Source organism: Drosophila kikkawai, chromosome 2L (genome assembly GCF_030179895.1).
Source record: "Drosophila kikkawai strain 14028-0561.14 chromosome 2L, DkikHiC1v2, whole genome shotgun sequence".
Taxonomy (NCBI): domain Eukaryota; kingdom Metazoa; phylum Arthropoda; class Insecta; order Diptera; family Drosophilidae; genus Drosophila; species Drosophila kikkawai.
The window spans coordinates 5,175,749-5,189,902 of NC_091728.1; the positions used below are offsets into that span (position 1 = coordinate 5,175,749).

A 14,154-nucleotide genomic window follows, 5' to 3' on the forward strand; every position below is an offset into this window, starting at 1 on the left:
AAAACCATCAAAATCAGAATAAGAACTCCCGTTTTAATATTAACTTACTCATTTATTTTGGAATGCAAAGTCCGCTTAAGCTAATGTACATTTTCTTAACAACAATCAACATTATTCTTGGCCCCGCCTGAAGTCGAGCAATGTGCAATTCGCCTATGTATTGTAGGTGTAGGAAATGGTAGGGATGTGGGCGTTGTTGAGCGTATTGTCGTGCGTCTCCTTGTCCTCTGGAATCTCGGGATCCTCGCGCTCCTCCTCCTCGTCAATGATACTGATGTCTCGGATGGACGGGCGATGGCTACGTCGCCAGCCGCTGAGATCCTGCGGCTGCTTCGTCTTGGTCAGCAACTTCGTGCCCGTCACGGAGATCAGGATAGCACCCAAAGGAGCGGTCAGCACAATGCTGAAGACGCAAATTGTCTGCACAATATTTGCCCAGTTGCGCTCATCATCCGTAGAGTTCTCGTCCAGATGCTTGAGAGCCACCGGACCAAGTGCCGCCTGCACGGTGGCCTTCGCCATCCACGAAAGTCCGACAAAGAACTTCTCCTTGGTGTTTAGGCGATCGCCGAACGCAATGCCCGCCGTGGTTAAGATGCGCAGGATGGAGCCCGTGAAGATACAGGCCGCTCCGATCGACACTGTGTGCGAGTCCAGCTCGCGGATCTTGATGGTGGCTCCGGTGAGGCCGAACAGGATCGGCTCGAAGATCATCCAGAAAACCTCGAAAGCGGTGGACACCGGATTATCCTCCACGTTCCAGCCGTCTTTGCACCAAAACAGGTTCGAAACAAAGGCCGAGAAGACGACAGCCAGAGGTCCGGCGCCTTCGAAGCCCAACTCCTCGCTGCCATAGATGGCCATCAGGCCGCCGGTAAAGAGCAGCAGCGTTCGCAGAGGGACCACAAAGGCGTCGCCCTTCTCCGGGAAAATGCGAGCCAGCGATCCCCAGATGACGCCAAAGCCCAGTCCGCCGATAATACACACCGGAGCCTGGGCGATTTGGTAGGCCAGACCCTTGTCGGAGAACATCACCGTGCTGATTATACCGAAAATGGCCACTGACAGGGCGTCATCGACTCCGGCCACGGCCACCACAAGTGTGGGAATACCCTTGGCCACGCCATAGCCCTTGGTCCGCAGACGGAACAGGCAGGGCACCACAACTGCTGGTGACACCGCTGCAATGATGGAGCCCAGCAGAAAGGCCCAGATCCAGGGAAGATCGAGTAGGAAATGCGACATCACGGCCATCACAGCCGCCTCCACGCACCAGGGAATGATGCCCAACTTCAGGATCGTCTTGTACACCTTCTTGAAGGCCTCCGGCTCCATCTCGAGGCCAGCTCGAGTCAGGATTATGGTAAGCGCAAACTTACGCAAGTGGGCCGTAACCTTGGAGAAGTCGCCATCGAGATTCGCCCAGCCCACGTTCTGTGAAAAGGCAAATAAACATGTAATTAAATGTGTTTACCTCAGGAAAGTGTAAGACGTTTACCTGGAAGAGTATGCCCACCATGAGCATGCCGATCAGTCGCGGCAATGTAGTCAGTGATATCAGGTACCCGCCAAAGTTGGCGGCCACAGTAAGTACGACCAGGCCAAACAGCTGCCCTCCAGGGGCTGCCGAGTCACCAATGATCACGAAGGCCGTAACCCAAATGAGGACACCTAAGGAATGGTAACAGTTTCATTAATATTCTTAAGTTTAATTAAAGAATATGTATTCAGATTAAATATTTACCGATCAAAATTATGGAAATCAGCCGAGAGACGGTCCTGAAAGTGGGGCACAGCGGGTAGGGGAAGATCTTCTGCCAGAATGGCGGCTCCCAAGATGACGAAGGCTCCTCGCCGCGGCACTTAAGGCAGAATGTATACATCCATGACTCCTCGACATAGTTGGCCCCGCCATTACTGTCCCCCAGCGAAGTGTGCCCCATCTGGTGGCCATTGTACTTGGCATTGAGCACGTCCAGAGCATTCTGTCGATAGTTTTCTGAAATTTCAATAAAAAGATATTGCCAGTCAATAAATGAATGAATGAACACAGAAAACCCAGTTCTCCGAGGGTTGTTTATCGCCAAGGAAATTATCTCGTCAGTCATCATGGACCTCTAATTAGGTGATAAATACAGTCCTAATATCGCCGGGGAGAACAAGCTGGAATGCATACATACGTCAAAGGCCAGACCTACGCAATAATATTGGAAATTATTAGACCCAACTTCCCCCGGCCCGCTAATTGGTAATGTCAATCGGAATATGAAGTGGACGCAGAAATAGACGGAACGAACGGCCACTGATCAAACAGGCGTTGATTTTGCATTACTCAAGCCACATCAAGTCTGCGATGAAATGGGAGACTAGTTTCTAAGGTCGCAGAGAGGAAACGTAAGAACTTTCAAGGATTTCAGTTTCTTGGATCTTTAATTAAATTAAAAAAATAAACTTTAAAACGTTAAAGAAATTGTAACGATCTCAGCGATCTCACCTTTTAAGTTGGTTTATAATAATTTTTTCCCTTGAAAAACAGGCTTGAATGTCCAATATTGAAATATGTATTACTTATTTTATGTGTACTTAATAACTGATACTCTTTTGAACTTTTCACTTTCCTTACTTTAATAAATCCCAGACTGTTACTAAAAGTACTCACATACTGTTCTTAAACGTCATTTTTGCACGTAATGTTTGTGAAAGAATTCAATGCACGTGCAAATTATCTAGACTTAGTAGAGAGTTTACAAAGTGCGCCACGAACGGGTTAAGAACTATTTTATTTAGATGATAAACTATATTTGGTAGTAAAACTCATAAGAACGGTCAAAATATTTTCTAAGTTATAATATTCTACAGACCAAACTGACCCTGAAATATTGCATTTCCTAGATCAAACTTTTTTGATAATATAAGTTTTTCTAAAGATATTTTGGCATACCGTATTTCTATATATATATTTTCTTAAGAACTCACCGTAACTATGCGTGGAGGCCCGGTCACTATCGTAGTCATGTGGGGGCGCAGAGTCCTTCAGAATGCTCTTCCTTCGCGCCGGTCCAATATCGCTGTGCGAGTGTGTGGAGGTCTGCGGCAAGAATAGGATTTGAAGTTATTTTAGCCTGGTATACTCTTATCTTCACGCGTAACTCAGCCAATAATCAAAGCTCGTTCCATATACATATACGTATATATATTTTCATTAGGAGATTGCATGTCCCGCACGCGAAAATCCTATTTTACGATGCCCCATCAAGCGAAATGATCGCAATCGCAATCGCTCTACCGATTCGCTACGCCGCCACTCACCTGTGAAATTTTACGTCTCGGGTTTTGCTCATAAGCGGGATTATCGTATCCAGAACCGGGGCCACTGCCGCCGATAGCTGGCGGATCCGAAATAATGCTGACCCGCCGCTTGGGCTGGCTCTCGATGACGATAGTGCTCTTGTGGTTGCCACTGCCATTGGAGTTGGGCATGGGTAGATCGCTGGGCACAGGATTCGGGGACGGAGGCGTAACGATGGTCGTCGGCGTATTTGTATTGGTAGCCGGAGCACCGGTGGAAGAATCCTCCCGATTGCCAGGCTCTCCCGTGGCCGTCATCGTCTTGTGGCTCTGTCGAAACGTACGAGATTTATGATCAGTGATCTGGGCGCCATGTACGGTGGCTTAATGGTCGGATTTAGGAGGGGAGGCTTACACTAAACATCAGAGACAGCGTTCCGAATCGAAGGTATAAAAATATTACGGCCCGATACGCGACTTTTTACAACTATCTCGTTCGACGTTTAGCAATGAAATAAATTCATTACCACGCTGTGGGAATCCAACAGCTGCAGGGGCACACGCACACCTGTGTAGGACCGTACAGACACTAACAGACACCTGCTATATGAATACACTGAGCGAAAAGGTAGGGTGCTAATTGAAAAGGCCAACTGTTGGGTATTGGAGCAAGGAATTTAGATAGTTTGATGATCAAAAGCTCACAGTGATAATTGCACATCTTGTTTTCGGAACAATTACTTTACAAGGCAATTCAGAAATATTAAAAGATATTTATAAACTAATTCTATAAGCGTTAAGATATGCAGAAAATGAACGGGTTAATAGCCTTAACTTTAAAATTTGTATTAATTTTTGAAAGAAACTAGAACACTAATCAGGACATGAAAACTGGGTAAAAGAATTAAGGAAAAAGGACTTACAAATTTGTGTTTGTAAATTTAAATCCTAAAATATCAATTCAATACCAACATGTTTATTTCAAAATTCCCAATTCCTGGAATTCTTCTACAGCCATAAATTATTTTAATTGATTTACTTCACACAATAAATTTGCTACGGGTATTTTCTCGCACTGCACATTTGTGAAGTTGTGAAAACGTTAAAGAGTAACGTAAATATTAAATAAATATTGTAAAAAAAAAAATACTAAAAACCTCAATAAAAATTAACGGCAATTAGCTTTAATTATATCACCCAGCGTGAAAGAGCTACGCGACATAGATATAAACGAGTAAGTATATCCTATGAATATGTAAAAACCTGGCGGTTCTCGCTTTGATGACCAAGAAGTTTTTTACCCATTTGTTTGGCGTTCAATTATGACGCGTTTTATCTAAACAAATTCACGTGAGCTTGGTTTAATTTTACGCCTTTTTTCTCCCCTTTAATTATCCACCGGCGCGTCGAGACGTCTCGAAATAATGAGGCTGAATTGATTATTTCATACATTTGGCGATTATTTGTTTTTCGGGTCTTTCCGTTGTTTTCGTGTGGTGTTTTTTTTTTTTTTTTTGATTCGATTCTGCGGCGGGGAGAACAAAATGTGACATCAAGTCATGCGGTTCGTTAGCTGAAATCAAACAAAGCCACAGGCGTATGTTGGTTGCCTGGCAAAATGTTGATTTAAAATTGTTTTTTCTAAAGTTTCGTTATACAATTCGCTAATTTATGGTTCACACAAAAGCTGGTAGCAAACAGCAGGTGACAAGTCCCACTGAAATGCGAGCAAATTGATTTAATGTGATTTTTATGGTCACCCTACCCCTTTTTTTGGGGGTTAAGAAACCCGAAACCCCGAATAAATAGGGGTATCTATTTATTTCCTCAAGTACACTGACTTCGAACCTTTCAATTACCCCGCCATTAAACAATGTGCAACTGTGCAACTCGTTGACTTTATTCACGCTCTGATTAGAGCCCTAAATATAGACTTAAATGTGGAAAAGGGGCTGACAGCAGCCATTGATATCAGGAGGGAGTGAGTGAAGAAGAGTCTATTTGCAATCACAACTGCATAATTGGCCGGCCACGCTCAATGTTTTCAATTTTCACCTCTAATTAGCGCCGATTCAACACAAGTCTGCTATTGATATGAGTAATTTGCCGCGAAAAAATTGTTTTAGACAATATTTATGTTGGACAGTCACCCCAGCTCAGGACGGTGAGTGCTGCAGGCTTTCCTGCTCCATCTCAATCTTAATTCGAAGCGATGCCTGAAAAGTTGAGAGCAGCGAGTTTTTCCCCATATTTTTTCGGGGGCTCGGGGCTCTAATTGACGCGTGTCTGGTCTCAGACTGCGACAAGTTGACAAACTTTCAGTCATCATCATCATCGGCGTATCATCGTCACGTGCTATCATGCGAACAAAGGGGCTTAATTAGCATTCGTGTGTCATCTGTTAATGTCTTAGGCATTATAGCAAAATATCTATCTAGACGTATAACCTTAAGTGCACACAAAACCGACTAACTAATCTTAGATATCTTTGTATATGTTATACAGGAAAATCCTTTACTAGGGAAATTGTCTTTGCCAATTAGTACTTTCAGAATTATTGTGTGTTAAAGGTTTTTATATTGAAACAATGTGACTTTTCAAACTATAAGAAGCGTTAAATATTTTGTTTTTGTAATTGTTTTGGTCCGCCAGAAGGTATGCAACGAAAAGGATATGCTAACTTATCCAATGTCCCAGAAATGTTTATTGTTTATAACCCTTTGAAGGATGTTAATGGATTACAAAAATATAAAAAACCCAGGAAGACGACATCCTTCCGAGAAGGCATTCTGCTAATTGCTGTTTCCCTGTACCTTTTTTTGAGATTTCCTTTGAACGATGCTGGGCTATTTTTGCATTCAGCTTTGTTACCATCAGTTTTGCCGCTCTCTGACCTTGCTGGAGGTTGCCCACTCCCGCCCAGCCTGCTGTCCCCCACAGCTTACACCTACTCCGAAAGGCATTTTGCATTGCCAACGAGCGAACAACGACAAGGAATGATTCTACGTGACATGTTTGCCTGATCGAATTGGCCGGAGCTCAAGCAAATTCGCTGTAGTTAGTTAGCTTGGGTCAGTTGGCCAGAGCGGGTGCGTTGGCCAGCTGGAGAGTGGCGGAGCGGAGACAGAGACGGACTGGTCAGGGCCCCGGATTACTTATCACGAACGTCGCCAAGCCGTTTTCGTTTTTTGCCCAAAAGGTTTTTCTTCTTCGAGCGCTTCAAGCCCCATTGCACAATGGCCAAACGCAGAGGGAGCCGAATTGGGCCAAAAGCATTTACATTTTACACCGATTTTGAAATTGCGAAGGTGTCCGATGGGTACTTCTGTGTTTTGTCGTTTGAATGTGGCCAAGTTTAGCCGCCGGTGACGCTGACGTTATCCATTACCAAGCCCTGCCAGACGACAAACGCTTCTATGTGCTTCGATTGGCTCCGCCTTTGCCTTATTGCCATTGTGTTAATCTAATCGCGTGCTCTGAATGAGCGTTGTCTACTAGACTATAGACTATAGTGTATTCAGTATAGTAGATAATCAAGGCAGATAATAAGTTTCGCATTGTTACACAATTAATCCCCCCCAGGCACTTGAGCGCAGGAAGCGTGTAAATTTTGAGATCGATTCACTCGAAATTCAAATGGAGGGAAATTTTCATTAGTTACTTCTATGGAATGCTAGAATTCATCGTCACAAGGGGCTAATCTCACTCAAACCCTTATAGAATATAGGGAATTCCAGCTATGTCAATAAAACTTCTTTAATGAAAACTGATAAGAAAATTTTTACTAGAGTGTAAGTTGGCTTTCACTAAGCGACCTTTGCTTTGTCAGGAAAAAGTTTTTTAGAACCATTTCATTTTTTCCTTTATATAAAATTAATTAAAATTTTTTAATTATAACAAGAAAGAAAGCTAACATTGGCTAGCCAAAGTTTGTATACCCTTGCAGGTAACAATGAAAAAAATATATCATAACTAAGCCAAAAATGCATTAATTTCGATTCAGAAAGCAGTTTTGTGTTAGTTATTATTAATTTAAAAAAACTGCATACCAAATTTAAAATTTTAAGAAATCAAAATTTTTGGCTATTTTTGCTAATTTTAATGATAAAATTTTGCAAAAATGGCCAAAAAATCGATTTCCTCCGGACATATCTAGAAAGATTCGCATGTTAGTGCTGATCAAGAATATATATGGTTTATGGGGTCGGAAATGATTCCTTGACTTAAAAAAATATTATTTTGTATTATAAAATCGGATTTTTTATATTAAAAATTTCTTGATTTTTTTTTTAAATTAAAAATATCATAACTCGTCCAAAAGAACATTAATTTTAAATCGGAAAACTGTTCTGTGCAAGATTTTCTACAGTTAATAAATCAGCATACTTCATTTAAAAATGTAGAAAATTCAATTTTTTATCAAGATCAAAAATGTTAATGATGTAACCCCTTATAAAATGTTGCAAAAATTGCCAAAAAATCGATTTCTTCCTGACATATCTAGAAAGATTCCCCTGTTGATGCTGATCAAGAATATATATACTTTATAGGGTCGGAAACGTCTCCTTTGGGAAACTCTGATTAAATATTAATAAAGCGGAGTTTATTGCTTGACTATTTAACTTCAGTATGACGTCAAAGGAGTTCAACTCTTCACTGCCGATTCAATTGATCAATTGAAAGCACCACCACTTTACTAAAAATTAAAGAGAATTCTCCAAATAGAACTTGGCTGAGTCTTTTATGGCGGTGGATTTCTTTGGAGCCAGAGCGGCCAGGCTTTCACAAAAGTTATCTCAAGTCGTATATTTGCATTAATTTATAACAATATAAAAGACTTTTCAATGATTGATCGCAGCAGCATGCATGAAATCCTTGTTCGCGGCTTATCTGGCCAACAAGGCGGCCGATAGGAAAGGGCGCTATACCGAAAAAGATTTAGCCATAAAACCGACCGAAATCGACAACAAGGAAAATAAAAATCCACTGCACACTTGACCGAGCCGATCATAAAAATCGAAGGCTGATAAGCGGCTAGAGAAGGGGGATAAAGCTATATAACCCCTTATCGATCCACCGGATGAGTTAATTGGCTATATTGCCCTACTACCGTGTGACCAAGTGTGAATTGTGATTGATTCCAAATACTGAATGCACAGTCAATTGCGATCGGATCGCGAAATATGTGTGATTACTCCACTTACGAGTGTTTCATTAACGGACCCACTCCACTTGAATATCAATCAGCCATGAATGTTATTTTCCATTTCGATTACGCTTTCGTTTTCGATTTGTTTTGGGATTCCGATCCCTCCTCAGGTCGTTTCTGGGGAAGGTTTTATCTCCCTCAATTGCGGGAATTGTTTATTAAAAACATTATCAATATCTGTAATCCACTGTCGGATCCACTTCACTTCATTCCACACTCGTTCTGTCTGGCTTTCGCTTCGTCATTAGCCGCGTTGACAACTGCTAATTGTAGTAAGTGTTTATTGGCCCAATTTTCCGAGGCACACGATAAGATTCGTATGGGTTTCGTTTTTAATTATGCATGTATCTACCTTACATTTAGTAGGGCCGCCTTATCACTGGAGTCTCCGGGTAAGAAACTTCCTCTGTTTATCTCAGATGACGAGCTTGGCTGATGTACAAGTCTTTGTTTAGGATGGATCCTCTTCACAGTGTCATGCTTTATGATACTATTAAGTACTTTTTCGTCAAGCGGCATGTTTTGATAAAAAATGCACGGCTTACCATGTCTTAGTTTACGCTATCTTTGGTAAGATTGAAACAGTTTTATGTCGCGACCTATGAAGGTTTTTGGCTATTCACAGCTTTGTTTAATAAGGAATTGCTTTCAGAATCAATAAACTTAAACGATTTATATACACATCAATAATTAAATAAAATATATACGTTTCGGAACCCGTTCGCGGCTTACATTAATTGCTTGACCCGCTTGAGAAGTTCGATGAATAACATTTAAAATTATGATTAAAATTGGTAGCACTGCAAATTGATTTTCCTCGTATAATAAAATATTCTTATGCATTCATTTCGAGTTCATTAAGAAATCATTCACTGGCCATTAATTTCGGCCAATATGCAAATGAGAAGCAGAAGGTTGATAAAGTGAAATGTATGAGCTAAATTAATAACGCCACAAAGTCAAAGCAAGCGCCTCAATCATAAGTGTAATTTGCATTTGCACTTGCGGCGATTTTCGCATTTAATTGGTCAACTCATGTCTCCCGAAAAACACGTACAGACAGAAATGTGAAGTATCTAAAGTATTTACTTTATTATATTTCCGACTGGGCTGTATGGGGTTGATTTTCAGGGGGGAGAAGATGTGTGCAAATCGGGTTCTCGGGAGGCGAAACCTACTTTGTATTCACACGGCGGGCAGGAAATTAGACAACTTTCGTTGATGTCTTGAATCTTCAGGCACACTCTATCACCACCGTTCGTTTTTCTCCGTTTCTAGTTTCACGTTTTCTCAGAAGAGTGCGAGAGCAGTGCCAATTAATTAGGAGACAAAAGACGTTCTGAGGGGACTTTTACTTTCATATTCACAGACGCGACACAGAGGCGGAGGCGGAGGCGGAGGCGAAGACGATCCGCAACCTGCTTAAAAACACGACTAAATCGCTGCAAATTAATGCAGGCGTTTTATAGGCACACACACTCAGGCGCTGTAACCGCGATCGGAAGAATTTAATTGAAGAATTAAACCTCTCTCGCTGCTCGCCGTAGCGTCGTTCTCTCTCTCTCTGCTCTTCCCGAAGCGCAGCCCGAAGTTATATCGCCGCCACAAGACTTCTTTATCTTCCTGCACGATCCACCCACCAAAGCGAGCTCTTCGGATCGAGCGCAAATCAAGCCGATCGGTAGCCAATAGTTGTAAGCCAGTTATACTGCTCTTGCCACTCTACACTCTACACTCTATCTCTGGTAATATAGCCCCTGTAGCCGGTCGGTCAACAAAACAATTTCTTGGTCGTTTCCCAAGCCACTCGACGACAATCGGGCTATAAATTCAATATATCGCAATGGTCGGTACTTTCAGAATTTACTACGGCGAATGCGAATGCAATGCCATAACTCTGCGCACCAGGCCCTGCAAAAATATTTATACAGCCATATATCGCACGAAAAAGTATGCAATAAATATGATTGATGACTGGAGATTACGCCCGGTTTTCCTTTAATTAGTCAGTCTTGAGGCGTTCAATCAATCGAAAATCGAAAGCATTTGATGGGTTTATAGCCCGGCCAATCGAACAGCAAATTTATATTATATTTCCCTATCAGTTGCTCTAGTTTAAGGGAGATTTGGTAGTGGTAGCAGGTCTGTTAATTGACGGTCTAATTGATTTTACTTTATCAATAATACTCTCACTTAAAACCTAAATACTTCCCCAAATGTTTGTTTAGATTAATCATTTGGAATTAGGGAATTAGTGCGCGCATAAAGTTGTCTGTTTATTTGTTTAGCATTTGCATAAAACCGAAATTGATGATTTCGGCATATTTGCTCTTTATAATCGTTACTGGCAAATCATGATACATCCAAAAACTGATAAAAGTACTTGCTGAACTTTTTTTTCCACCAGACAGCAAGCCGTATTCCATTTGATATCTGCGCCATAAACCGTGTTTATGTCCATAAACTCTTCAAAGATTTCCACTGCAATTCACTTGGGTAAACAATTTCTAATTATCGAAAACAAGTACAATACGATGTTTTCTGCTATAGACATTGTGACAATTAAATGGATCTGCTGAAAAAAAGAGGACTTAAACAGATTTGCTCAACGCTTTTCCGCTTTTATTCGCCAGAGATTTAAATAAATTTGACTTTGCCCGCATAAAGCAATCTACAGCCTGCATTCCATTAAAATTGATTTTACTCTTGGCATTTAATATTTATTGTAAAATTGTTTATCTAATTTCCGGCAATATATTTACCCATTTTGCAGCTTATACATGCTATCTACATATTGTTTTTGCCACTCACACCCATTTACACCTCGCTCACCAAATGGCCGAAATCAATTGAATTCAAACAATCCGCAAAATTGGTAGAAAATGTATAAACTTTTGGCGTGGAACTTCTCTAATTATTTGAGTGGCAAATGGCAACCGTAAAATGCGACAGAGCACCGACTGCTCTGGCGACTGAAAATGTGGCGAGGTCAGGGATTAGTTTGGGGTCTCCATAAATTAACTTTGCCAAAATTACAAACATTTTCCCCATTAAAACCCCAATCACGGCCCACACATACACACACAGCCGGGACTGATATACGTATGTATAGGGGATAGCTGCCGGATGGGAATGGAGCAATTTCAATTAAAGCTAATTACAACCAATATCGACTGCCAACAATGTCAAGCATCAAATGCGACGAAGCCACCCAAGAGGAGCCAGGTCGGTGGGTCGGTTGGTTGGTTAGATAGATGGGTGCCGGGTTGACTGGCTGCCTGGCTGTCCGGATGCCTGGTTGAATGGTCTGAAGCCCGGCTAGTGTCATGTCTGGGGCGTACACTGCAAGAAACGGCGACGATCCACTTGCACGGTGTCACTCAATGTCGCGGTGACTGCCGCCTGCGGGGGCGTTAAGTCCTCCGCCGCACGGGGAGGTGCATAAGTAAACTTGTTGTCGTTGCCGATGTCACCCACTGAGATGCGGCCATTAGGGTGAACCTTAATTATAATTCTTGCAAAAAAATAAATTATACAATTTCATTTTTATGATTTTATTAAACATCTCTGAACAGTTTTCTGTGTATAATTCTGTCATGGTTTCCTGTTTTTGTATTTCAAATAATACAAAGTCAAGATTATAGAGTTCTCAACCGAACCCTAGATGGGTTAATACATATCTTGAGCAGTATCCCTTATAAAATATAAAAATGTTCTTTAAAAAATTGAAAAATGCCAGTACTTTATTTTTTGTTGTTTTTTTTATATCTTTATCAGTGAAGTAAGCTTAGTCTTAAGGATCTTTAAATATCAAAACAGGTCCACTCTTGCGGAAGGCTGTGTGTACATGTGTGAGAGGAGGCTGCTGCTTGAGGGTCTCGAGGCTAGTGTCTGAATTTGAGTCACAAGCCCGCTGCAAATGCTGCCGTTGTTGCCGTGGAATAATTAAAGCAAATTTGCACTTCAGACAGTCGCCCGTGGAAAAACAAGGCAAAGAGCTCAGCCCGCAACGATGGCGACCCACAACAAGAGCGGACCCAAAGCACACGACCCAGGTACAATCGAGGATACCTTCATCCTTGAAGCATAAGAACAAAAAGTTAGAATGATGTAGTGGAGTTTACCGACTGAAAAATACCGGCCATTTTGATCTTTTTTTTTCATATACATAATAAAAAGACAAGAAGATTAGAAGATAAATGTTTTTCTTTAATGAAAAATTATAGTTATATTAATCTTAACAACTAAAATGATTAGTTTTAAGAATTAAAGAAGGAAACTCAAAATTTTATGATCGTTTAAGCCACTTTGGGACTGTGAAGATCATAGTTACAATAACTTGGAGGAGATGTGATCTTCAGTTCTGCTTAAAAAACTCCTTTTTCTTACACTTATTTGGATCAGGTATATATCCTATAGGATCTGGCATACTCTTCGAGTACCGGCTATCCCAACAACACCTTCAGCTCCCACTGTCAACATATGAAAAGGGGTTCTCCAAGTGTTTGGAACGACAATCACAATAACAACAATGCCCAACAAAACACCAGTCAGCCGTGAAAGTATGCGAAAAAAATAGTCTATATGTGTAAATGTATATCCTTTTGTACGTACGTATATATGCAATATAAGGTACGAGCATAGGTACCGGTATGCTAGTGTAAAGTGGAACACAGCCCAGCAATACAAAAACAATACTAGAGAGTGCCACTGAAAGTTGAAACAGGGGCGCATCGGTAGAAATCAGGGCTTTCAAAAGTTATTTACAAGAAAATTCAGTATATAAAAATGTGTACATTTCTAAAATAAATAATAAAAAAACAAGATTTAAATTTGTAAATTTATTTTTTCTTAAGGAATTAGTTTTGTAGCATACTTCTGGGGCTACTATCAACTGTTTTTAAATCGGCAATTAAGTGTAATTTAAACATTCTTTTCTTTTACATCTTACATTATTATATTAAATTAAACTGTATTTTAATATCTCTTCTTAAATGTCGAAACTAAGTAAAGTCAATATTCAAACATCCTAAGTCTTAACCCGACCTCTGCCGTTCCGCCCCCGAGTCACGTTGAAACGAGAGCGAGGCGGAAAAAAGGAAACCGAAGAACGGCCGCGATGACGGACTCGTGCGGATGCTGCCGATGAGGATGCCGATGCCGATGCTCGGCTTTTCCTGTGGCTTTTCTCACTTGCTGAGCGCAACAAGGACCAAAAAATGCCAGCACGGCAACAACAATGGCAACAACAGCAGCAAGCACGCTACAACAATAATAATAACGAATGGCAACAATAAACTGAGCTTGCGCCAAATACGAAATACGAAATGCGAAAATTTGTGGGAAAAACGAACGACGAACCTCTCGCTCACGATGGCAGGGACAACAGCAACAACAATAGGTCGGCAAGATGGGAAAACAAAATCAGACACATACACACACACACACACACGCAGCGCACGAACGAAGAGCGGCTCTCACCGAAAGCTGCCCAAAGTCAACGTTTCGGGTGTGCGTGTACTTGCTCGTGTGGGTGGTGGGAGAGCTTCACCCGAAAAAAGTTTTCAACTTGAAATTGAACTGTGTGGCCATAGTAGAAGGAAGAAGCAGCAGGCAGCATCAGACAAATTGGAGAGCGCCCGTTGTTGTCGGCGCTG

At 41.4% G+C, this 14,154-nt stretch overlaps 1 protein-coding gene across 2 annotated transcripts; it reads right to left on the reverse strand.

Moving 5' to 3' along the window:
* Positions 1-31: 31 nt before the first annotated feature.
* On the reverse strand, positions 32-9,911 carry Nha1 (Na[+]/H[+] hydrogen antiporter 1). 2 transcript variants are annotated; one of them, XM_017168598.2, is made up of 6 exons: positions 9,676-9,911; positions 3,310-3,618; positions 2,977-3,088; positions 1,745-1,999; positions 1,499-1,671; positions 32-1,434 (listed from the first exon to the last, which is right to left on the reverse strand). In XM_017168598.2, exons 2-6 carry the CDS (start codon positions 3,604-3,606, stop codon positions 154-156), a joined length of 2,118 nt encoding a protein of 705 aa, XP_017024087.1. In that variant the 5' UTR covers positions 3,607-3,618; positions 9,676-9,911; the 3' UTR covers positions 32-153. The 2 variants fall into 2 exon arrangements, with proteins under 2 accessions (XP_017024087.1, XP_017024086.1); XM_017168597.2 differs by lacking the exon at positions 9,676-9,911 and adding an exon at positions 3,704-3,822.
* Between the last annotated feature and the right edge of the window lie 4,243 nt (positions 9,912-14,154).

Excerpts from the sequence above, each read along its gene's own strand:
- Nha1 (XM_017168597.2), bottom strand. Across the intron at positions 3,089-3,309 it reads CGAGACGTAAAATTTCACAG|ACCTCCACACACTCGCACAG; the intron begins GTGAGTGGCGGC and ends TTCTTGCCGCAG. Across the intron at positions 2,000-2,976 it reads GGCCTCCACGCATAGTTACG|AAAACTATCGACAGAATGCT; the intron begins GTGAGTTCTTAA and ends TTGAAATTTCAG.